The sequence below is a fragment of the Trichosurus vulpecula genome, chromosome 9 (genome assembly GCF_011100635.1).
Source record: "Trichosurus vulpecula isolate mTriVul1 chromosome 9, mTriVul1.pri, whole genome shotgun sequence".
NCBI classification, from domain to species: domain Eukaryota; kingdom Metazoa; phylum Chordata; class Mammalia; order Diprotodontia; family Phalangeridae; genus Trichosurus; species Trichosurus vulpecula.
In genome coordinates this window covers 95,783,748-95,807,660 of record NC_050581.1, presented here as the reverse complement: position 1 = coordinate 95,807,660, position 23,913 = coordinate 95,783,748, and the positions used below count along the sequence as shown (strand labels likewise).

At 37.1% G+C, this 23,913-nt stretch overlaps 1 protein-coding gene across 6 annotated transcripts in view; it reads left to right on the top strand.

The window, feature by feature from the left end:
- The window catches only part of NFIB (nuclear factor I B), a 273,344-nt gene that overhangs the window by 177,638 nt on the left and 71,793 nt on the right, over positions 1-23,913 (top strand). For all 6 annotated transcript variants that reach the window (XM_036737850.1, XM_036737851.1, XM_036737855.1 and 3 more), the window contains exons 4-6: positions 8,400-8,468; positions 16,157-16,277; positions 20,707-20,825. In XM_036737850.1, the coding sequence (XP_036593745.1) occupies positions 8,400-8,468; positions 16,157-16,277; positions 20,707-20,825 (309 nt within the window). The remainder of the gene's footprint in view (positions 1-8,399; positions 8,469-16,156; positions 16,278-20,706; positions 20,826-23,913) is intronic.

Genomic DNA, 23,913 nt, shown 5'->3' with positions numbered 1-23,913 from the left:
GACTCTAGGCCCAGCACCGTATATACACTGTGCCATCTAGCTGCCCCATAATGAATTAAATAAATGGCAAACTAGGCCTGAAATGAGTCCGAGCTTCCAAGGCTCTGTAGCCAAGACAGGTAAGGAATTTCCTAATGCTGAGAACCACCTGCATCGGTCACTTTAGAAGGTAATGGGATTTCCCTTACCAGAGGTGTTCAAGCAGAGGGCAGATGACTCTTCAAGCATGTTGTTGAGGTAACTCATCCACCACGGTTGGACTATGGGGCATTTAAAGTGTCTCTTTAGCTTCAAGGTTCTGTGATTTTATGATTTATAGTGTAAAATGAACCTGAGTTGATTAACGTATTTGCTTAGAGTATTAATGAAGTCAAGGTGTATAGGATAACTATTTTTTCCTAGAGATTAAAACTTCCAGCAAGTCTCTGATTTCTTTTACCATTTTTAAAAAAACTATCCTTATACATAAATAATGATCCTGAAATAGCTGATCATAGTGGTTACCCTCCCTTCCCTGTTAGCTGCCACTCCTTGGTATTTTTCTCTATTCTTGTAATGCAGAGAAAAGAGCATGGGGCCTGGAGTCATAAAGTTCTGAATTCAAATTTAACCTCAAATACTAGTGGTAGGACCTTGGGCAAGTTCACTTAACCTCTCTTTGCCTCAGTTTCTTCAGCTGCAAAATGGGATAATAATAGCACCTACCTTGCAGAGTTGTTGTGAGGATCGAACGTGATGATATTTACCAAAAAGAAAAAAAAAACTGCTTAGCGCAGAGCCTGGAACAGAGTAGGTTCTTTATCCCCTTTACTTCTGTTCTTCCCTTCTATTTCCTAAGTGCTGGTATAGCCATTTACTCTTGGCCCTCACTCTGTTGGAGTTTCAGACTCTCAGATCCAATGAAGGTCAGGGTTTTTGTGAAGGAAAAGAAGAATAAACACAAAAAGCTCTTTGCTCTAGTAGTCTCGCCAACCCAGATCCTAATGCTTGTCTCTTCCTAGAGCTGTATTTCTAGCCCCCTTTTCATCTCATAATCCACAGACACCTCTTTACCCCAGAGACCCAGCCTGCATTTTAATCCAGAGTCCGTCTTCCCACTTAAGGAGTGTTTTGTGTGCATGTAGAAATGTGTTCCTAGAATCCCAAGTTGAAACTCTTTATGCATGTTCCCATAAAAAAATTGTTACCCATGGAGATAAATTTGACTACATGTACACACTATACTTCAGGTTGGGTTGCCTTTGAAGCGTTGAAGTGCTTCAAAGGTTTAATAGGTTTTTGTCACTACCTCTCTCAGCTTAATTTTTCTCATTTTTAATATGGGTAATAATACTACTTTAGCTTAACTCCCAGGGTTATTGTGAATATCAAATGAGATAATGTATGTAAAGTGTTTAATAAACTATAAATCACAGTGGAAATATCCCTAAAGTTTATTTGTCGGTTGGTTGCTTGGAATGCTGAATGTATTGACCTTAGAGGCATAAATTATTTTGAATATATTGAATATATTATAGTAATCTGTTTATGTTATAATTTATACAAGTATACCACATAGCAGTATAATCCTACAGTCAGAGGCAATATGGTATATTGGAGAGTATGATGCTTGGAGCTAGGAAAGATACAGGTTTGAATCTTGCTTCAGACACTGACTGGCTGCCTATCCAGGAACAAAACATTTAATCTCTCAAAGATTCTGCTTTCTCACCTGGAAAAGGGAGATAACAGTACTTTCAGTGACTGCTTCACAGGGAGGTTATAAGGTTCAAAGGTTCAAAGGTAACTTAGAGTGCTTTGCAAACCTTAAATTAAGGTACTAAGTACAGTGCTAGAAATTAAATTAAGATCCTATGATTCCACAGGTACTCTCTTTTCCCTGTATCATGTTGCCTCATTCTATAATTCTATAATTAATTATATATATGTATACACACACACACACACACACACGCATATATATATATATATGTATATATATATATATATATATATATATATATATATATATATATATATATATATATATAAAACAGTTCTAGTACTGCTTCTGAAGGAGAGTGCATTCAAAGGTCCAAGCAAACTACATGTAAATTACTTTTGGCATGAAAGTTTTGGTGATTGCAGGCAGTTTGGATTCTTGGGTAGCCACCAGCCATGTTGTCACAGGGCTGCCATAGGAGATTGTGAGGATGAATGATGCATGGAGGAATTAATTCACGCATTTATGCATTCATTCAACAAACATCTCCTAAGTGCCACTATAGGCCATGCCTTGTGCTAAGCTATGGCAAATCTGGACAGTGTACTAAAAAGCAGAGACATCACCTTGACCACAAAGATCTGTACAGTCAAAGCAATGGGTTTTCCAATAGCTGTGAGAGTTGGACTCTAAGGAAAGCTGAGTGCCACAGAATGCTTTTGAATTGTGCTGCTGGAGAAGACTTTTGAGAGTCCCTCAGACAGCAAGGAGATCAAATCGGCCAATACTTAGAGAAATTAATTCAGGCTATTCATTGGAAAGTAAAATACTGAAGGTGAAGCTTAATTACTTTGGGCTGCATAATGAGAAGACAGTAGTCATTGGAAAAGACCCTGATGTTGGGAAGTATCGAAGGCAAAAGGAAAAGGGGATGGCAGAGGAGGAGATGGATGGATAGTGTCATAGAAACAGCAAACATGAACTTGGACAGACTTCGGGGAATAGTGGAGGACAGAAGAGCCCGGTGTGCTATGGTCTGTGGGGTCATGAAGAGTCAGACACAACTAAATAATTGAACTACAACAACAGCAACAATGAAATTTTAAGTTGGGCACTTGTGAAAATGCAGAGGTACATGAGATAGTGCCTATTAAAAAATCTGACTTTAGCTGGTATATTACACTAGACAACTAGAAGTATTTAGAACAAGCCTTACTTAGGAGAGATCAATGGTGAGTGACATCTTCTTAAATAAAGGAGATAAAGGAGGAGGACTTCCTGCAAGTGTAGATGTCTGCTTCTGAATAAGACTTGTATGTTTTCTGTTTTATATATAAAATATGTGTATGTATATATGTGTGTGTTTATGTTTGTTTTTGCTTATGTATATATGTATGTACGTAGCATAGAGTCAGTATAAGGTAGAGTGCAGTAATAAATAGAGTGGTATCTGCAATTAGAAATTGCAGGTTCAAATCTTGTTTCTGCTACTGGTGACCGGGCCTTAGTTTCTCCAGCTGTAAAATGAGTGGCTCAGATGAGATGTTCACTAAAATGCCTTCCGAGTCTTGATTCTGGGTTATCTTTTCACCTTTCTCAGCCTTGTGCCCAGTACTAAAGTCTTTAAAAATTATGTTGATCATTTCTATAAAAACACACAGTTAAAATGGTACTATTTGGAAATTAATACAAAAAATTGTGCCATGCACCGTGCTAGATGCTAAAAAAAAACCTTCAGTAGCCTTTTCTGAAAGATTTTCTTGCTACAAAAAGTTTTCATAAAAACTAGAAACATAGTGTTTTACCTACATTCAAGAGTTAAGAATCTGATAACTGCTTTCTATAGTAGCTTGCTTTCATTATTCCTAAAATAGAGCAAAGAAGTCTTTAAAAAGTGAATGTTATCACTCTCGACTTGGATTCTTTATGTAAATGTTGTTTGAAATTAAAATGGTGCTGATTATAATTTGAGATATTAACAGTTAAATTATGTCATTGTGTCTCTGTGTCATTGTTTACAAAAGAAGTTAAACACTATATTAAATTCAGAGCACTGATTCACTACTGCTTTTGTTATAGCAAAACTGAAAAAAGAAATAAGATAAATAATATCATTTAAACTGGCTTTGAGATTTTTCAGTTAGCAAAAGTCTTCATTTCCTACTCATTTTTAAAAAAGAAACCCATGTAGTATAAATATAACGCCAGATGGATACGGAATCATTCTTTTCCTCCTGACTGAAACTGTTGTGTAATACTACAATATAATTAATAAATATATAATGTAATAAATAAATACATAAATAAATGTTCTACTTCAGCAGTGGCTTCATTTTCTTTAGTCGAAGGAATGCATTTACCATGTGAGTACCTTCTAATTCCTTTATGGCCATTTGGCCTAAGTATAAGACATTTGGGTACACTTTGGTAACGCAGAGATTTTTGATTTCATTGGTGGGGGTCTTCGTGAGTCACGATGGCCCCCAAATTCATCATCCTTTGGCCAACCTGGTAACGATCCTCTCCAAACTTAGCTAGACTGGTTCTCAGACAACCAGGGTCGGTCACTGGGCCCATACTCAAAGCCTTTCCAGTTTGGTAAGACTTGTCAAAGCTTGTGCTCCCCTGCCATCTCCTTCAAGGGCCAGGATCACTCATGATCCTACAAGGCATTCTGGTCTAATATATAGAACTTTATACCATCTAATCAATCACTGTAATTCTTTTCTAAATATCCTAACAGTCTTTTTCGATAAAAGTTCTTACAAAGTATATAGAAAAATAAATGCTCTCAGATATTAGGTTGAGGTGCGGGGAAGGTCTCAAATATATTTTGAACATTTATTTTTCTCTGGTAAATTATTAGCACAAATGTGGGGGCATTTTAAAATTACTTCCAGTTTTTCAGGCTTTGAAGCAGCTAGGAATTTGTTTTTTGTATCTTCTCCTAACTGACTGTTCAGTCTTCATATATTTCTTGTCTTGAATTCCTTCCATTATTCAAATATTACCTGTTTTGAAAAAAAAAATCTTTGGACATGGTGTTCTCCTCTAGTTACTGTCTTATTTTTCTTCTTTGTGGTCAAACACCCAATTGATGATCTACATGCTTACCTATTATTTTCTTGCTATCCTTTGCCATCGTAATCTTCTGCAATCTGATTTACTGATGAGTTAAAGTTAAGATAACCACTTTATTTAGTTTGCTTTCATTATTCCTAAAATAGAGCAGAGAGAACTTTCTTGGTAAATCTTCTCTGTCTTTGAATTCTCTTTAGTTCAGCACAAATGGCCACCCTTTTGGAAACCCTATTTACCTGTGACTTCTGTGATGGTATACCATTCTTTCTCCTCCTCTTTTCCTACAAAGTTCCCGTGACTTTGGATGATTCACTTAATCTCTCTGGACCTCAATAAGTAAACTAAAGCTGTTGGACTGTATTGTTTCCCTTTTAACTCTATAATCACGAGATTCTATTATTCGTATGGACTTCCTACAAGCATTCCATTTTAGTAGGCTTTAGTCCCTTATTTTTTTCCTATGTTCTCCATCAGAAATCCCATTTGTTTTCATGGTTTTGTACTGGACCCTCTACTCTGGTAACTCTCAAGTTTTTTTTTTCCTCAGTCTGACATCTTAGCTGATGCTTCATATTTTTCCATCTATTTGACAGATGTCCTTGAACTTAGTCCAGAGGAAAGCAACTAGGAAGGTGAAAGGAGAAGGACCACGCCATACTGGGTTTAGTTGAAGGAGCTGAGAATGTTTAGCCTAAAAAAGAGAACTCATAGAAGAGAATTGGGGAAAGAGGAGATATTAATGGATTTTTATCCTTGGCCTCAGAGGGCAGAACTATCCTAATGTAGGATGCATTGCTTTAGGAAGTAAGGTATTCCACCTCCCTAGACATCTTCATTCAAAAGCTCCATGGTCACTCGTTGGAGACATTGTAGAACTGTGTCCATTTCAGATACCAGTTGGATACTAAGTGACCTCCGAAGTTTCTCCTGTCACTGACCCACTCAGACAAACACTTAGGCGCAACAGCCCTGGGCTTGTTTGTCTTCCCCCAAGTACTTTCTTTTCCCATGTGGAGACTACTGAAGGCTCATAACTATGCCAGTCAGATATTATATACGCCAGGGCTTGTCATCATAGTCCCTGGATACTAAAATCTCCCTGTGGGGTTTGGCAATCAGACCCCATGCACACTCAGTCCTGCCAGCTGGTTGTAGGCTGGGGGCAGCTGCCTTTGTGTGATGCCTTAATTCTCACAATCCCTGTGCTGTCTAATGGAAGTTATTTTCTAGGAGGCCTCTTCCCCTGAAGGCCTAAAATGTGCTCTCCATTTGTCCAGGAATCCACACCCAAGCACTTGCTCCCTACCCCCAAGTCATGCGCTCACTGCTGGCTCATACTTCTTTAGTTTGTATTGCTAACCAATCACTTTCCCTAATTCCTACCGGGAGGATCCACTAATCCCAATCACGCCCTTTATCCTCTAGATAAATTGTATTCTACTCCCAGCATGTTCATTCTCAGACACCTAGGACCTGGCTTCCAACTGTAGCTATTCCATTATCAGCAGGTGTCCATCCTGACCCAGTCTTTTAGCCTGATGCACTAACTGTGGACAGCTATGAGCCTTATTCACCTTGGTGTCCAGCTGGCACTTCTGCAAAGTCTATTACATTCCAGTGCTGAGATACCATTATTCTATTACAGTTACAGATCTTCCCACAACTATGTTGTTGAATCATTTTTCAGTCGTGTCTTACTCTGCATGACCCCATTTGGGGTTTTCTTCACAAAGACACTGGAGTGGTTTGCCTTTTCTTTCTCCAGCTCATTTTAGAGATGAGAAGACTGAGGCAAACAAGGTGAAGTGACTTGCCCAGGGTCATACAGCTAATAACTGTTTGAGACCAAATTTGAACTTATGAAGATAAGTCTTCTTGATGCCAAGCCCAGTGCTCTATCCACTACATCTATTGAACAAATTATTTGACCACTCTGAGTTTCAATTTCTCATCTATAAAATTAGGGAGTTGTGAGCAAGGTTCCTTCCAGTGCTAGCATTTTATGACTACTATGCGTGAGAAGATACATAAACAAAAGTGGTACAAATACAAGTGATTTAAATGTTCAGGGGAGGAGCTCACTTCTCATCTAAGTAACCCAGAAAGGCATAAAGTGGCATTTTAACTGTACCTTGAAGGATGAATAAGATTACGATAGGTAGAGATAGTGGGGGTGGGAGGGTGGGAGGGCTTTCCAGAATAAGGGATCAGAATGAGCAAAGAAGAGTATGGAGAACACAAGGCATATTTGTGGAATTTAAATTGCAATTTGCCTATATTAAACTATTCAAGAAGTAGAAATGAGGAGAGCTAAGACTGTAAGTTGGTTGCTACCAAAATATGAAAGACCTTGGGTGTCATACTAAGTAGATTAGTGCCTCTAGTATCTGTCATGAAAATGACTTTAGAATAAGAAATGCCCAAGTAGCAAAGTCTAAATCATGCTGATAGTTGTGAAACTGCTATATAGTTTGAAAGCATTATCAGCAATATCTTCAAAATTCAGAAGATGACAATGTTTCTGAATTGTTTACCAAAATCAAAATTGACAGAAAATTCCCAGACATACATACAATAATAGCAAACATTTATAGAGCACTTTATGTTTTACAGAGTGCTTTATAATGCAATACCTTACTTCACAACAACTCTGTGAGGTAGGCCCTACCATTAGCCTCATTTTACAGATGTTGAAACTGAGGCAGAGAGAGGTTAAGTGATAATTGAGTAGTGGTGTATCTTTTAAACAAATCCCTACAGGGTTCAAAGACAGTTTAAGGATTTTTCTTCTTGAAAGATGCTTGAAAGAAAATTACCAGGACATTTGGTAAACTCTGTAGTTCACTGTCCACCATTTGAGTGGGTATAAGCTGTTGTGGTTCCTTTGGAAGATAGTTCTAATATCTGTGCCTGGCTTGATGCTACTGGTTCTTTGTCCTCACCAGCTTTTGGAATCTTTTACTCTCTCAGACTTTTGTCAGTTTTTAAGGACTCTTTAAGTAGCTTCAAGTCCCTTAAGGAGCTTTGCAATTTAAACCAGGCCTTTATTCTCTGAGCTGTCCCTATCACATCCCCCTCAGGGTTGTAAATCAGAGCCTTACTACTGAACCAGCTGATATTTTGGGGAGATCTGAATCCTCATGGGTCTACTCTGGACCGATATAAACCTCCTGGGGCAACTCTGCCCTCAGCCCAGATTATGGGATAGAATTGGGATCCCTACATTCAGTCTGGGATTGAATGTCTCCCAAGATGGCCAGCGGTGGTGGGATGGGCATCGTGGTGCTTCTGTTGCCTATGGATTCACCAAGCTCTGCCAGAATGGGAGTACTACTCCAGGAAGAGAGAGAGAGTTGCAGAAGAATAGAAGGGGTAAGCCACTGACACACTTTAAAATGTGATTACTTAACTGTTCAATACAAATTTGTCTGAACAAACTCCATTTACCTCCAGAAAACTTTGAATTTATAGAGCTTCCTGTTTTTAGCTGAAGATACTCTGTTACTTTCCTAACCACTCTTTTTTCTGCAGTTTAAGAAGTTTAAACCCATCCTGATTTCTAAACCTTTCCATTAGTTTCTTGCACATGTTAATTATTTTCAACGTTCCTTTGCAGGGTACCTTGAGGATAGTTTTGTAAAGTCTGGAGTCTTCAATGTGGCAGAACTTGTGAGGGTGTCCAGAAGTAAGTCATGTATTATTTTCTTGTTATTTAATTCGTAAATTGATTGAAAATGCTTCCCATTGGTTCAAAATATTAAAATCCGAGTTCGAACGAGAACCATGCATTTTAGGCTTCTTTAATGAGAAGGAAAAGGGAAACTTTGCTTTTCCAAAGATCAATGGATTTTTTATGAAATAAAAAATTTATTTACTCCCCCTTTTCTAAAACACTTGTATTAAAATCTCCATAGTTAATACCAACATTGTATGGTATGCACTTGAGACTTCTTCTGAATTATTGATATTAATATTACTTGCTACTCTTTTCAAATTTTTGGCCTTTAATGGAAATTTATTTCAAAGGAATTATGATTAATCAAATGGATGTAATTATGGTAACATACACATTTCCTATTGACATAGTGCTTTTTTTCACTTTACAGGACACATACCTAGGCATGCAGAATGCAGAGGGATTAAAAAGAATTAACTTTGCCAACTATAGTTGCAAATAGATAGGAAGCATTATTATCAAGAACAGTAATGACCAGTTGTTTATAATATACGACCTCTCCTCTCATATTGTTCGGCATGTTTTTAGGTGAGGCTTCCCTGGCAAGAGACCTAATCAAATGAATGCCTCCTTGAGAGATCCTTTTATCTTATTCCTTGAGTTTTTCAGACACCTAAGAAAGAAGTTTTAAAGCAAATGCTCCCGTTGTCTTGAAGGGAATGGGCCATTTCTCACCATGGTCTTTTCTACCATTTTTAGCTGTCTAAATAAATACAAGAGCAAAGTTTTCACTTTTCCTTTTCTCACTGGAATAATAAATGTTCAAATGAATGCAGGAGCACATTGGCCTATTTACTGGTGGACTGGATTCCTTTTCCAGGCCAGAATATTATTGCTTTTGAATAAATATCTTTGTAAGCCTTATAGAGAGCAAAGAGAAGCTCCAGCATGAGGCAGGATGGGTATGGTGGGTAAGAGTATGGGGTCTAGATTTGAATCCTACTAGCTGTGTGCCTTGGAAATGCCCCATAACCTCTTGGAAACTTAGTTTTTCTCATCTGCAAAACAAGGATACTTGCACTGTTCACTTCACTGGATTTTTGTAAGGAAAGCACTGTGCTCACCTGAAACTGTTATGTAAATGTGAGTTATTTTCTAGTATTGTTTTAGAGTGAGGCATAGTTTAGAGAACATTGACATATTGCTTTAAGGTTTCCCAAGTATTCTACATTCATGATTTTATTTAACCATCATAACAACCCTATGATGGAGGTCATGTAGCATAATTGTGCCCATTTTACAGATGAGGTTAAGTGACTTTTCCTTACTCCTACCAGTCCAATTTAATAAACATTTACTAAGTCCATACTCTGGGTAAAACACTAGGCTAGGCCCTGGGGATACAAAGACAGAACAAAAAATAATTCCTGACTTCAGGACTTTCTATTTTATAGGGAGATTATAAATATAAACAGATAACTATATGCATATTTTTGAAGAGGGAGAAAGTACTAACCAATGAGATCAAAGAGCAATGTGAGGAGCCAGGGCTAGCCTCCCAAGTCAAGAAGGCCTGACTTCATGTTCTTCCCCTGATACAAAGTGGCTTGGGCAAATTGCTTAACCCCCCTCAGTAAATGTGGAAAATTCTGTAAGATACCACTTTTTGATCTGTAAAGGGGTTTCTCACACTGGAAAGTCTCTATAGCAATGATATTAAAGATTTAGGCCCTCCCCAATTACCCCCACCCACAATAACATATGACCTTATATTAGGTGCTTTATAGATATAGGAAAAGTTAAAGATTTCTCTGTGTTTAGGGGAAAATCTGAATGATAAACTATTTTAAAAGAAATGCCTTCTTATGTGCAGTAGAAAAACTAGGCTAACATCTCAGTGGCTGAAACTGTTGTTTAGTGGAGGCCCCTAGGACACTTGTTATAATAAGGGGACGACTGATCTGTGATTACTGTACCAACTGGGGGTATGTAAATCTATTCTGCTGAAGTGCTCGAGGATGCTTGAAAATAGTTTAATTTATGAAGTGTTTTTAACAACTCCCTTACGATTTTGTTTGCCATTGTTTTTCTATAATAACAATCTCAAATTTAACTGGTGTTCCATGGCATGTTAAGGGCTTTGATAGAATCACAGAATCTCAGAACCTTAGTTTCAGTGGTCATCTAGTCCAGTCCATACTGGAATAGGAAAGCCTTCAGTATTCCAACAGCTGCTTCCTGTTGTCTCCCCTGATAGAATGGATGCTCTCTGAGAGCAGGTCTGCTTTTTCTTTTTTCCTTCTTTCCTTCCTTCCTTCCTTTTCTTCTTCCCTTCACCCCCCGCCCCGCCTTTTTATGCATTTATACCCCCAGTGCCAATTACAGTGTCTGGCACATATTTGGCACTTAATAGGTGTTTATCGATTGGTTGATTGACTCAGTCTTTGATTAAAGAACTTCGGTAAAGGGAATTTCTCCTGGGGTAGCTCATTTTTTGGACGACTTTTGTTACTGAAAAGTTTTTCCCTATATCCAGCATAAACCTATCTGTTTACAACTTTTCCCCTCCTCTCCTTTATATTATTCCTAGTTCTGACCTCTGACGTCAAGGAGAAACAGTCTGACCCATCTTCCCCATTAATAACCTTTCATAGGTTGGAAGTTGACTACCATGATAATCCTCAACAAGGCTTCCTTTCTACAAGCTAAACATTTTCTGTTGTATCAGTCCTCAAATGGTATATTTTCTAACTCTCTTACCATCCTTACACTTCCCTCTGGAGGATAGGGCACTGAGTCTGGAGTTGGACCTGAGTTAAAATGGAGCTTCAGATACTTCCTAGCTGTGAGGCCCTGGGCAATTCACTTAGCCTCTCTTGGTATCCACTTCCTCAGCTCTACAGTGATAATATTAATAGCACCTATTGCCCAGGTTTGTTTTGAGGACCAAATGATGTCATTTATAAAGTGCGCGGCATCTTGCCTGGCCTATAGTGGATGCCGGATAAATACTTCCCCCATTCTTTAACTGCAGTGCTCATCTGATGAAAATATTTCAAACTTGAACGCAGAAGACTATATAGCTTGTGAAAATGTAAACTCCTGTGAGTAGGGATTGTTCCATTTATTGCGTTTGCATCGCCAGTGCCTGGTACAGTACCTGGCAACTAGTAAGCTCCTGATAAATGCTTGTTGATCAATTGACAGAATTGTTGTGAGGAAGAGCGTTGAGTATGGAGTATGAAATTCTGGGCAGGAAACTTAAGAGTTTAGGGACTATGGGTAATGTTTTTCTCACCACTACCAATTGACTGTAGAGGTTTCAGATTATAAAGATGGATTTGGTAAATAAATAGCTGGTTAGGACAGTGATAGCGGCAAAAGATTTCTGAACAATGGCATAAGATATAGGAATGATGAACTCTCAGCCAGGGATGGAATGAATGCGCCTAACAAGAACCAGTATGTTTGCCAGGAGATAAGGTTTTCACATGATAATTCTCATAATAGCTAGCATTTATATAGTACTTTAAGGTTTGTAAAGTGCTTTACATATTTCATCTCATTTGATCCTCACAACGGTCTTGGGAGTTTTATCATCCCCTTTTACAGATGAGGAAACTGAGGCAAGCAGTGGTTAAGTGACTTGTCCTTTGCCACACAGTTATTTGAAGTTAGATTTGAACTCAGGTCTTCCTGACTCCAGATTCAGCACTCTAATGTTCCTCCTACCTGCCTCTATTACACACACACACACACACACACACACACACACACACACACACACATATGTAGCAAATAGTTATATTTATACATGGATGTCCTTGGATCCTTCATAGCCTTCTCTGGAAAGGTACTGTCTCATGTTTGGTTCTGACAAATATTTTTATTTATTGATCTTCAGTTATGAAAATTGGGAATTTTCCTTATAGATCAAGATATAATAGGTCACAAAGTTAAGCATTTTTTATGCCCTTACTGTATGCCAGGCACAGTGCTAATTTCTAATGGGAAGACACATGCAAAAAATTGCAAATATTTATTATAGAGGTCCAGATGACGTGAATGGAAGATGATCTCAAAAGGACAATATTAGCAGTGAGAGACATTGGGAAAGACAGAAGATGGGATTTGGCAGAGTCTTGAAGGAAACCAGTGAAGCAGAGATGTGGTGATGAAGAGGCAAAGCATTTCAGGAATGGGGGCCAGCCAGGGAGAAGACCCAGGATTGGGAGGCCAGTGCTGATTGAAGGAGGGGAGAGTAAGTGTGTGGAGGGGAAGATAAGAATGGAGAGGCAGGTTCGGAGCAGGTTGTGAAGAGCTTTAAAAGTGAAATAGAGGATTTTATGTTGGTTCCTGAAGGTTAGGAGGGCATCATTTACTGTGCTTTTAGGGCATTCTGAGCATTTGGACATGTACTTATTTTGGCATTTACGTTTCTGGACATATTCGGTAAAAAATAAACTTTTTCTTGCTTAGCCTGCCATATTTGATGAAGCACAAATTCTTGTGATCTTTTTATGGTGCTTACAGATAAATAGTTTATCATTACTATCGCTGTTCTGATGCAATCTTTGTGGCCCAATAGTTTCTAAAATTCTCAGTGCCTGACCTAAAATCTTAATAGTACAGTGATAAAGTGATAATGTATCACTATATATAATACAGTGATAAAGTAAAAGGAAAATAGCATGGCTTAATGGAAAATATTCTGGGCTTAGAGTTAAAGGTCTGGGTTCAAATTCTAGCATTTTTACTTGACTCATCGTGTTTCTATATGTAGGTACCTTCATTTCTTTCCCTGAGTCTCGCCAACATGTAAATTGGTGAGGATGAATTGAGATTATGTATGTAAAACATTTTGTGAACCTTAAAGTACTGTATGGACATCAGCCATTAATAGTGAGGCAGCTAGGTGATGAACAAGATAAAACACTGGACCCGGACTCCAGAAGACTTGAGTTCAGATCTAATCTCAAATATTTATTAGCTGCGTATGTTCTTGGCCAGGTACTCAGCCTCTACTTTCTTCAGTTTCCTCATCTGTAAGATGGGTACAATAATAGCACCTACCCCCCAGGATTGTTATGCGCATCAAATGAAATAAACCTTGTAAAAGCCCGTTACAAATCATAAAATGCCATATGAATACTAACTATTATCATTATCATCATCATTGTCCTATGAGGAGTTTTGTCAGCACAGCCAGGCAGATGTAAGTGATTGAGGTTATAAGATTCTTTTCCCCATCTTGAATTAGCTCATGAGTTTCATAAATTGAAGATTTGTAGATTGCGTAGCCAGTTTACCACTTAAAATAGAAACGATCTATCTCATTGTTTTAACCAGTTCCATACAGCCTTCCTTCCATCAGAAAGCAAGATTAGTTAATTTCACTCAGCACCTCCACTCTCTCTCTCTCTCTCTCTCTCTCTCTCTCTCTCTCTCACACACACACACACACACACACACACACACACATACACACACAAACAGCTTCCCAGTGTTACACATAATATTATTCTAATAATAAACTTAAAAGCATGTGGTTATGGTGGGATTTCTTACCTTGCATTTGCTTAACCTCCGGTGTACCTCAAGCCACAACAAACAGAACTGTACTTTAGCTGTCAGAAGCATTCAGACCTTTAGACATCAAATTACACAGCATACAATTATACTTGAAGCATAAAAGGAGGTTAAAATACACTATACAGAAAACAATAGGTATATTGATGTCTAAAGTGAGGCAGATACCCCCAGAAGTGCTGTCTTTATTCATGATTTTTTTTGTTTTGTTTTGTTATGGGCAAAGAAAGTTATTCGTCATAACGACATTATTTGCTATTGGTGAGAAGCCTAATATTTCTATAAAAAGACATCCTTTTTTTTAAAAAAAAAAAAGCTTAACTTGATGGAGATATTCATTGTTCTGAATGGTATTGTTAATATAATACAGGGTGTTCCTAAAGTCTGGACACATGGGAAATGTGGAGTTATTGCATTGAGTTCATGTGAATCTTGCAAAGCCTATCAACCTTTGCATCACAAATGATGGAAATCATATTGAAGATGTTATTTGTTAATATTCCAGTTAAATAAAATGTTGTTGAAAATTTCATTCATTTCATTTCCTCAGAATATGTATTTTTGCCTATGTGTCCAGACTTTAGGAACACCCTGAATAATTCAGAATGTTTATAAAAGGTCTGAGAAAGAGATGCTCCAAAATCTATAACCACTCTGGCATCATATAACATAAAAACTTTGTAATATTGTACTTTTTGGTAAAATTAATCTGGGAGTATTTGGTAGGAGAGATAAAGTGATTACAGGGTGAACCTCATGGATACTCTTCCCTTGATATGTTATAGCCTGTAGCCTGATTTCTCCCATGCAGAGCTTCTCTGGGCTAGAAGAAATGCAAACCATTCTTAAAAACCCTTCCATTCATTTCATCTAGGCAGGCCTCTTCACTGTCCCTGGAGTATCCATGTTCATTCCCATTTCTGTACTTTTATTCATGCTACGCCCATTGCTCAGAATGCTCTGCTCCCCTTCTCTAACAATCCAAATCTTAACCTACCTTTAGGGCCTGCTCAAGGCCTTCCTGATCCATGAAATTTTCTTCAGTCATTTTAGACCACAGTGATCTTTTCTGGGTTCTTAACTCCAAAAGCATTTATTGTCTCTACTGCTTATTTTGGTGCCTAATCATTCAGTGTCTGGCATTGTAATTTAAGCATTTCACACCCATATGCCTTGTCCTCCCAGCTAGTCTCTAAATTTATTAAGGGCAGAGACCAATTGTGTCTTAAAAAAATTTTTTTTGCATCCTCACGGCAGGTTCCCATAGTGCTGCGCCCACAATAGGCGCAATAAATAACTTGTTGAATGAATGAACTTAAGGCAAACAGGGTAATTTATGTCTTTTCAACTGTTTTTACCAAGTCCTCAGAACTGTTCCTGCTATGTTGACAACTATGGTAGCCCGAAGGAGGAAATTATGAGGAGGGAAAAAAAATCCCATATGTAATCCAGAAAATTTGGGTTGGGGAAAGGGGAGGGAAAGAAATCATGTAAGAGAATAAAACAAGAGGGTTTTTTTTGGTATATTGCAGATGTGGTATGCTTTAATAAAAGTAAACATCTGGATTTATAAAACATACATTAGGAAGTAAATTCACACTACCAAAGGAGTCTTTGAATTATGAAAGGACACATTGCAGGGCTGCTTTTTTTTAAGTAAAGCAAGCTTCTCTCTAGTATTTGAAGTATTAAAAAAGGAGATTGCTATTTAAGAGCTCATCTAGTGCATTTAAAATAAATTGATTTACAAATATGTGCTGTAATAACTTTTCTGGAAAATAGTAAACAAAATGATGGACCCAAAAATGGAACAGGAAAACATATTTCAAAGATGTTTGGTACTCTGCCTTAGCTTTGCAATTAGAAGCACATATAAACCTGGCCAGATTGTGTGTGTGTGTGTGTACACACGTGTGTGTGTGTGTGTGGTATATGTGTGTGTATGTTTAAGTCTTTAATGTATTACTTTCCTACCAGTTTAGGAATAAATGTAGGTAAATATTAGTATATGCTGATAGATACTTTATATTTATTTTCAAGGCTCCTCTATAGGCTAGTAAATATGAATTAAAATGTTAATTTTATATGTCATCTCTTTCACACTTCAGCACCTATAACCCAGGGAACTGGGGTAAATTTCCCAATTGGAGAGATCCCGAGCCAGCCATACTACCATGACATGAACTCCGGTGTAAATCTACAAAGGTCACTGTCTTCTCCACCAAGCAGGTAAAGTTTTATATGTCTACATATTTGTAGCATTTTAGCACTTTGATGGGAAAGAGAGAAAAGCAAGTATCTCCATAATTCTTGCTGATTTTTACAACATTCTGGGACTTTCTTGAATTCATCTTTAAATGAGTATTAATTAGAATAATTGTTCTGTAAGATCATCTTTTTAAAATTTTCAACAAAAAGAACAGTGATTTTTAAGTCATTTCATGAAATCTTACAGTTCCATGAGGCATCTCTAGGAGTTACTTAAAATATGTTGTTGTGACAAAGATATTCATTTCAATTCTGCTCCAAAGGTTATAATTTAGGGACATACATGAAAAAGAAAAGAGGAGAGCCACATATTTATATAAACCCCTACTATGTGTCAGGCACCATGCTAAGCACTTTACAAACATTATCTCATTATCAAATGAGATAATATTTTTAAAACGTCACAGGGAAATCTCACGGACACACGAAGTTTGAAAAGTAATATCCTAGGGAATGGTCAGTTTAGATGTTCACCATGGTCTTTTGGCTTTGTTTAATTTGTGAATTTCCATTTACCTACCACCTGAGAAGGACTCTGTAGGTTTCCTTAGGCTGCTAAAGTGAGTCATGACATAAAAACAAGCTAAGGAGCCCCTGGACTAGGTGCTCACACTAGTTACGTGGCTTTGAGCAAAGTATTTAATTCCTCTGAGCTTCAGACAGAGATATTCCTACTTAACAATAACAACATTCCCATTCTGTGAAATCTTGTTCTGCTGAATACTCAGATATCAGCCCTTTACTTTAGTTCAGCTTTTCCTGGGCATATACAGAATAAATATAAATATAAACATGAAGTAGTTAAATATAAGGTAGTCTGGGAGGGAGGGTCCTAGCAGCTAAGAAGACTGGGAAAGATTTTATGTAGCAGGTGCTGCTTGAGCTTTATCATGAAACAAAAGAGAGACTCAAGTGAGTTGGAGGTGAGATGTGGGGGACAAAGATAGGAGATGAATCATGGTTTGTGGGGAACGGAAAGCCAGCTTGTTCAATCTATGTTCAACAGTGTTCAATGAAGATGGAAAGATAGGGTAGACCCAAGTTGTGAAGGACTTTAAAAGCTAGTCAAAGGGGGCAGCTAGGTAACACAGTGAGTAGAGCACTAGCCCTAGAGTCAGGAGGACCTGAGTTCAAATCTGGCCTCAGACACTTGACACACTTATTAACTGTGTGACCTTGGGCAAGTCACTTAACCCCAATTGCCCTGCCTTCCCCCCTCCAAAAACCAAAAAAAAAAAGAAGCTAATCAGAGACCTTAACATTTGGTCCTAGAGGCAATAGGAGTCACTGGAGCTGAGTAGGGGAGTCAAATGGTCAGATCTTTGCTAAAGGCAGCAGGATGTAGGACAAAGCAGAATGGGGATAAATCTGAGGCAGAGGGGCCATTTAAGAAGCCATTGCATTAATCTAGGTGAGAGATGCTGAATTAAGGTAGTAACTGTGTAAATATAGAGAAAGTGTTGGACTCAAGAGATCAGAGTTAGAAATGGCAAGAATTGGAACTCATTGGGTATGTGGGCTGAAGAAGAAAGAGGAGTTGGCAATAATACAGGGCTTCCATCCTTCTAGGATGAAGGATGAAGGACAAAGAATTTCTGTCTTTGAGACAAATCTCCTCCTCTTCTTATGAGGGCAAAACAGAGCAGCCAGGTCATCTCTATAGTTTTAATGGTGCCTCAGTTAAAGCAGCTGGAGATGACATTATCTTTTGGGCGCTGCCTGCCATAGCACATTATTGGCTTATGTTGAGCATTTTTGCTGTTGTTATTGTTCTGTCATTCAGTCGTGTCTGACTCTATGCAATTTACTAAAACCCCCATACCGTTTAAGATGAATTGCTGTCTAGCATCTTGTGCTCATCTTGTACTTGTGAAACAAAATTTTTTTAGCCTAAGTGTAAGACTTTAACTTTTATTCCTCTTACATTTCATCTTACCGAAGATGGCCCAGGGTTATAGATTGTTGGATCTTTTTGAATCCTGACTCTCTGTATCATCTATAATTTCATAAGCATGCCTTTATCCAAGTTTTTAGTAAAAAAATAACTTTAAAACACATAGGGCCAAGCACGTATCTCTGGAACATTACAGTAGATAATTTCTTGTGATTTGACAGTGACCAAATTGATGACTATATTTTGGGTCTGTATAACTTGAGATTTGGGGGGTTCCTTTCCTGATAAACCTACCAGCCATTAGGAATAACTATCTGTCTAATAGTTGATTTTAGTCACTCTCTTTTGTAATGGGATTAGGGGGAGGAATTGAGACTAGGGGTCAGGTGAGAGGTGCTCTGCAGTGAGTTTATTTTGAGTTGGCTCTTTGCTTTGTGGTTTCATTAGTTCATTTGACATGTTGCAAATTCGCAGAATGCCACTCCTCCCCACATTCAAATAAAAATACAAAAATGAATTACAGACATAAATGGTTTTTGTGCTATCACTGTGATTATTTTGACTGATACTCCTTTCAATCTCTTCTTCTAGAAGATTGAGAATTGATTGTATTTGAATTAGTTAAGTATTTATGTATTTGCATGTGTTTGCACTAAAAGTATAATATGCCACAAGACTGTAAAATAATGAGTCTGCTTTATGTATGTAGATTGTATAGACCAACATGATGACTAACCTGCTGAGGCCAGGGAAAATGCCTTTAATTTTCTAATTGAGCATAAATTAGTTCCCTTCTGACCTGACTTACAAGGATATTGTCAAATCATACTTTAAAAATCAAATCAACAAATATTTATTAAGCATGTGACAGGTACTCTTCTAGTCACTGGAGATACAGAAAAAATGAAAAGAAAACACCATGTGTTTGGGGTACTTATTATTTACATTTTACTGAGGGGGATGCCCACCTAGTTCTCTCCTCTTGATCAAAAAGATTCCAACATCATGCTCCCTAGGACAGCGGAGGGCTTGAAATCATCCCACTGCTGCCTCATGGTGAACATTATCCTCCATTTTTCCCACCTACCCCTGCAGCTTTCCTCTACAGAATTAAGACATATTGACCTCTGACCCATGAATGACAGAATTGAACTGAATGAAGATTAGATGGTATAATGTTACATTTTGAACTACATATGGAAGAACTAAATTAATATATTATGTGGTATTTTTATAATTCAACATAAAGACTAAATTATATTTTCTTCTAGGTAGAGTATTACAGCATTCTGGAGGTTACAATACAAAGAAAATGCTTGTTTATTAGCTCAGTACAGTGATATTTCAATAGACACAGTTCCAACCGTCTCATATGCATTAATTAGAAGGAATACTATAACTATACCAAGGATAGGTTACTGGATTTTTGTTCTGGGGTACTAGGGCACTGAAATTTAGAGGGTGCAAAAATTAATACATGTACTCCCTCAGTAGCTAGAATTCATTGCAGTGGTTATTTCCCTTTCCCACTTGGCTGAATTTGCCTCAATTACTTGTATTATTTTTAGATCATATTTAACCAGATTGATTTGAGGGCGATTATGCTGCTTTGCTTCATGTTCTAAAATAGCTAGTTATGGTTCTGAGGATACTGCTGTAAGAAATAATCACTTGTAATAAAAAACAAACATGTTCATGGCTACAGTTATCTGATTGATAGGGCGGCAGGGAGGAACACATCAAACATTATGACCTTTCGCAGTTAAAAACAATATTTTTTTCTCTTCTTATGGGGATATATGGATTTAGTATGTTCTGATTGAGAAAAGTCATTTTTTTTAAAATAAATTGTGCCATTTAAATCTAAACCCTTCACTTTCAGTTCCCTTAAGCAGTCCTTTTCAGGAATGACCATTGGTCAATATTCTGACTTAGTAAGCAAGAAGAGAGAGAATGCCCTCCTAATAACAGAAAACAGGAGTTCTAATGTATAAAACATTAAATATTCATGTTTCCTTCACATTTAAATGCTTTTTGGAAATAGAGCAGAAAAGGTCAGAAATATAGACCACAGTTTTTATGCTGTTTCATATGTATAATGCACACATACGTATATAATATATATGTACCAACATAATGCACAGATATGGTTATATCATGATTATTATATGATTATAAATACATATACAGACATATATAAATGACATGTACATATATGTGATTTATGGTATATACACATGCATACATACATTATTATTGTTTTACACAACTATAAATGCCTTCTATTATTTATGATTTGAAATATGTACTGCTCTTTCAGAACATTCCTAACAGATCTCAGTCATAAAAATGATTTTCCTTTTTGTCGTAGTCAGTCCTTGAAATTTCCTCTTACAAAATTTTCTTCAGCCACTTGATAGTCTCAACAATAAAGTATCAATGGAGAAGATTCGTTTCCAGAAAGCCTATAAAAACAACTATTATTATTTTTGACAGCAAAAGACCCAAAACTATATCCATAGATGAAAATATGGAACCAAGTCCTACAGGAGACTTTTATCCTTCTCCAAATTCCCCAGCTGCTGCAAGTCGGACATGGCATGAAAGGGATCAAGGTGAGTTATTCCCAAGTGATTTTCTACATATATGAGAGGGTATGGACATGCACATATGTGTGCATGCAAACATACAACAGACATATAGATACACATGTACACATACACACGTGTGTTGTGGGGTTGGCTTATTTCTTGGTCGGTTTTCATTCAGTAAAATGATCTTCAATGAATCTATGTAGACAATATAGAATCTCAGAATCTCATATTTGAAAGAAACTTCAAGTATCCTATCCATACCTAAGGAATCTCCATATATCCCTAAATTTAATATTATTATTATTTACACAATATTGTTAGAATATTTTTAGAGATATTTGCCAAACATTTCCTCTGGGTTTAAGTAAAAAATAGAATAATTTTTCATAGGTTTCTGTTCAATATAGTTTGTTACAGATGAAGTAGTCAAAAGCATAAAGTGCCATATAAATCTGAACTGCTGTTTGTGTTTTTTTTAGAAAGTGCAGTATTTCTTTATTGGCTAAGCTTTGTTTCTCTGGGACAACTGGTTTTAATCAGGATCAAATCCATTCACACATTTGCATGTGACTTTGATGATGAAATTCAGAACTTTTAACTATTTGCAAATGCCAGTAGCTGAAATGTCCTGTTAACAATAAACTTTCTTTTTGATTTGTTCTTTTCACTGCATCTGGGCATATCCAGGGATAGAATTCTAAAATAGTGTTGGGGAAAATATCTAACTCTTAAATCAGGTATTGTTGATGCTTTAGGAGATGAGTTTGTCCTGTTTACATATATATGTGTGTATATACATGTGTGTATATACACACACATATATGTATACACATATATACACATATAAAGATACACACATATATATATATATGTTAAATTGACCATTTTTATGTGCCTATTTGTCGGATTAAACAATGACCATTTAACCAGATATATATATAGACAACTTAAACTGGGGTTTCCTTTGTAACTGAATTTTATATAAATTATAATAATATACAAGTCACAATTTTCGATTTAACTTTTAAAAAGTTTGGCCAGTGTGACATTTGCTGCTGGAATTTTTTTTAAAGAATGGAACTGTTGTGGGGGAACCCTTAATAGTTTCTGGACGTAAGTGAACATGTAGGAAAGCCCAACTGGCAAAGCCAAAACCGTGCATGGTACCAGGATGAAGGCTCCTTCTTCAGAATTTCTTTTCTTGTTTCTCAGGTTCATTTTCACCCTATTGATCAGATTTCTTAATTCAATTCTAGTTTACTTTCCAGGTACAACTTGGAAACTTTTTTTTCTCTTAATTGTTTTCTATTTCTGCTCCTATGTTTAAAAAACACTGTCTCCTCTCATTTGGCAGACTGTGTAAATGTGTATGTTCATATTTGTTTAGGTCATTAATTTTTTCAGAATTCCAAAAATCGTTCCTGATTTTTCTGGTATAATATATCAGAATTTTTAAGTTTAACGTATCAGAATGTTTCCATTCAGGATTATATAAGATAAGGAGATGTTGCATTTGTAGAATTCTTTAAGGTTACAAAGGATTTTCCTTATAACAACCTTGTCAGGTAGGTGGTACAGTTTTGTCACTCCCGTTTTGCACATGGGAAAAATGAGGTTGAGAGAGATTTAGTGCCTTGCTCAACATCACATAGCTTCTAAGTTTTAGAATCAGGAACCAAACTCTTTTACCACCCCAAATTCACTGTTCTTTCTAATAAACAATTATGTCAACCCTCTCCCTCCCATCAAGGTCTGACTAAACTCATTCTTCTCAATCTCCCTTCCATAGACCTCTTTAATGGTTCCTACTAGTAGTTTCTGAAAAATAATGCTTTGTACAGGTTTTGAAAATACAGAAAACATTTCCCCTTTGCTTTTCATGCAACTGTGGAATATAGGAAGGTCAGTCTTTTAAAGCTACTGAATTTAGTCCTTGCTTATAGCTCAGGGGAAGGGCTGAGCAAGATGAGGGGTGTACAGAGACTTCTCTGACAAGGTTTTGTCTTGCCACTAGCTTAGCAAACCATTGGGAGAGTCTTTCTCCAGTCTATGCTGATTAAAAAAAAAAAACCTAAAACTAAAACTAAAAATTTTTATCACACTCAAAGACACAAAGAGTTGTTGTGTCAAGATTAAAGGTAGTAGCTGAAGGATGTCAGTAACTCTGTTTCTCCCTCCAGAAAGTTCCTGGTGGTCATTCATAATTTTGTTCTTTTTAATTTATATTTTTAGAAATCAGTGTGATGTTTAAGATTAGATTTTGCTGCAAGGGTGACAGAGGTCATAGGAATATAAATGGGCCACAGTCAGAGAGAAACTAAATATATGGAATAAGACTAAGGGAAAGAAAGATAGACATTTTTCATGTAGAGATGATAGACTAGTATCATTTTTTTGCAGTATGGCTTAGGAAAAAGTTGCTATTAATGTCTACATTTTACCGATAAAGAAACCAAAGCTGAAGGAGGAAAGGAATAAGCATTAATATGGTGCCTATTGTGGGCCAGGCATTGTGCTAAATTCTTTTTATAAATATTATCTCATTTGAGTTAAAATGACCTGCTCACAATCACGCAGCTAGTTAAATGTCATAGGCTGCTCAGGTCTATCCTGACTCTGAGTCAATTGCTTTCCCTACTGTACCACCGGACCAAGGATTTCTGAAGCTATCGAGTTTTCTTTCTACTCTACCATACCAGCCTCGGGTATCATAATTATCTACTAGACTAGAAATAACAATAAAGTTATGGGAAGAGTGGGGGTGACGATTGGTAGAGCCCCTAGTGATTCTCTAGTGCTATGCCAGACCAGCCTGACAAATTCTGATTGCCCAGACTTCTGCATTTTCCTAAGGAAAGGGATTCCTCTGGACAGATTGGGGGAGATGGCTACCATCCAAAGGAATTTCCAGAAGTTAAGGTGAGATTTTGTTAGTGAATTAACCCCAGTTTTTAGGAAACACCCCTTTTAGGGACTAGTTTGTATGGCAATGACGAGAAGTCATTGACACTGTTACTTCTTTTCATATATTTTCCCTCACTTCCTTTGTAATCCAAAAAAGTATACTATTTGAGGATTGTGCATTTTCCAGTGTCTCCCCTAAAAGGGA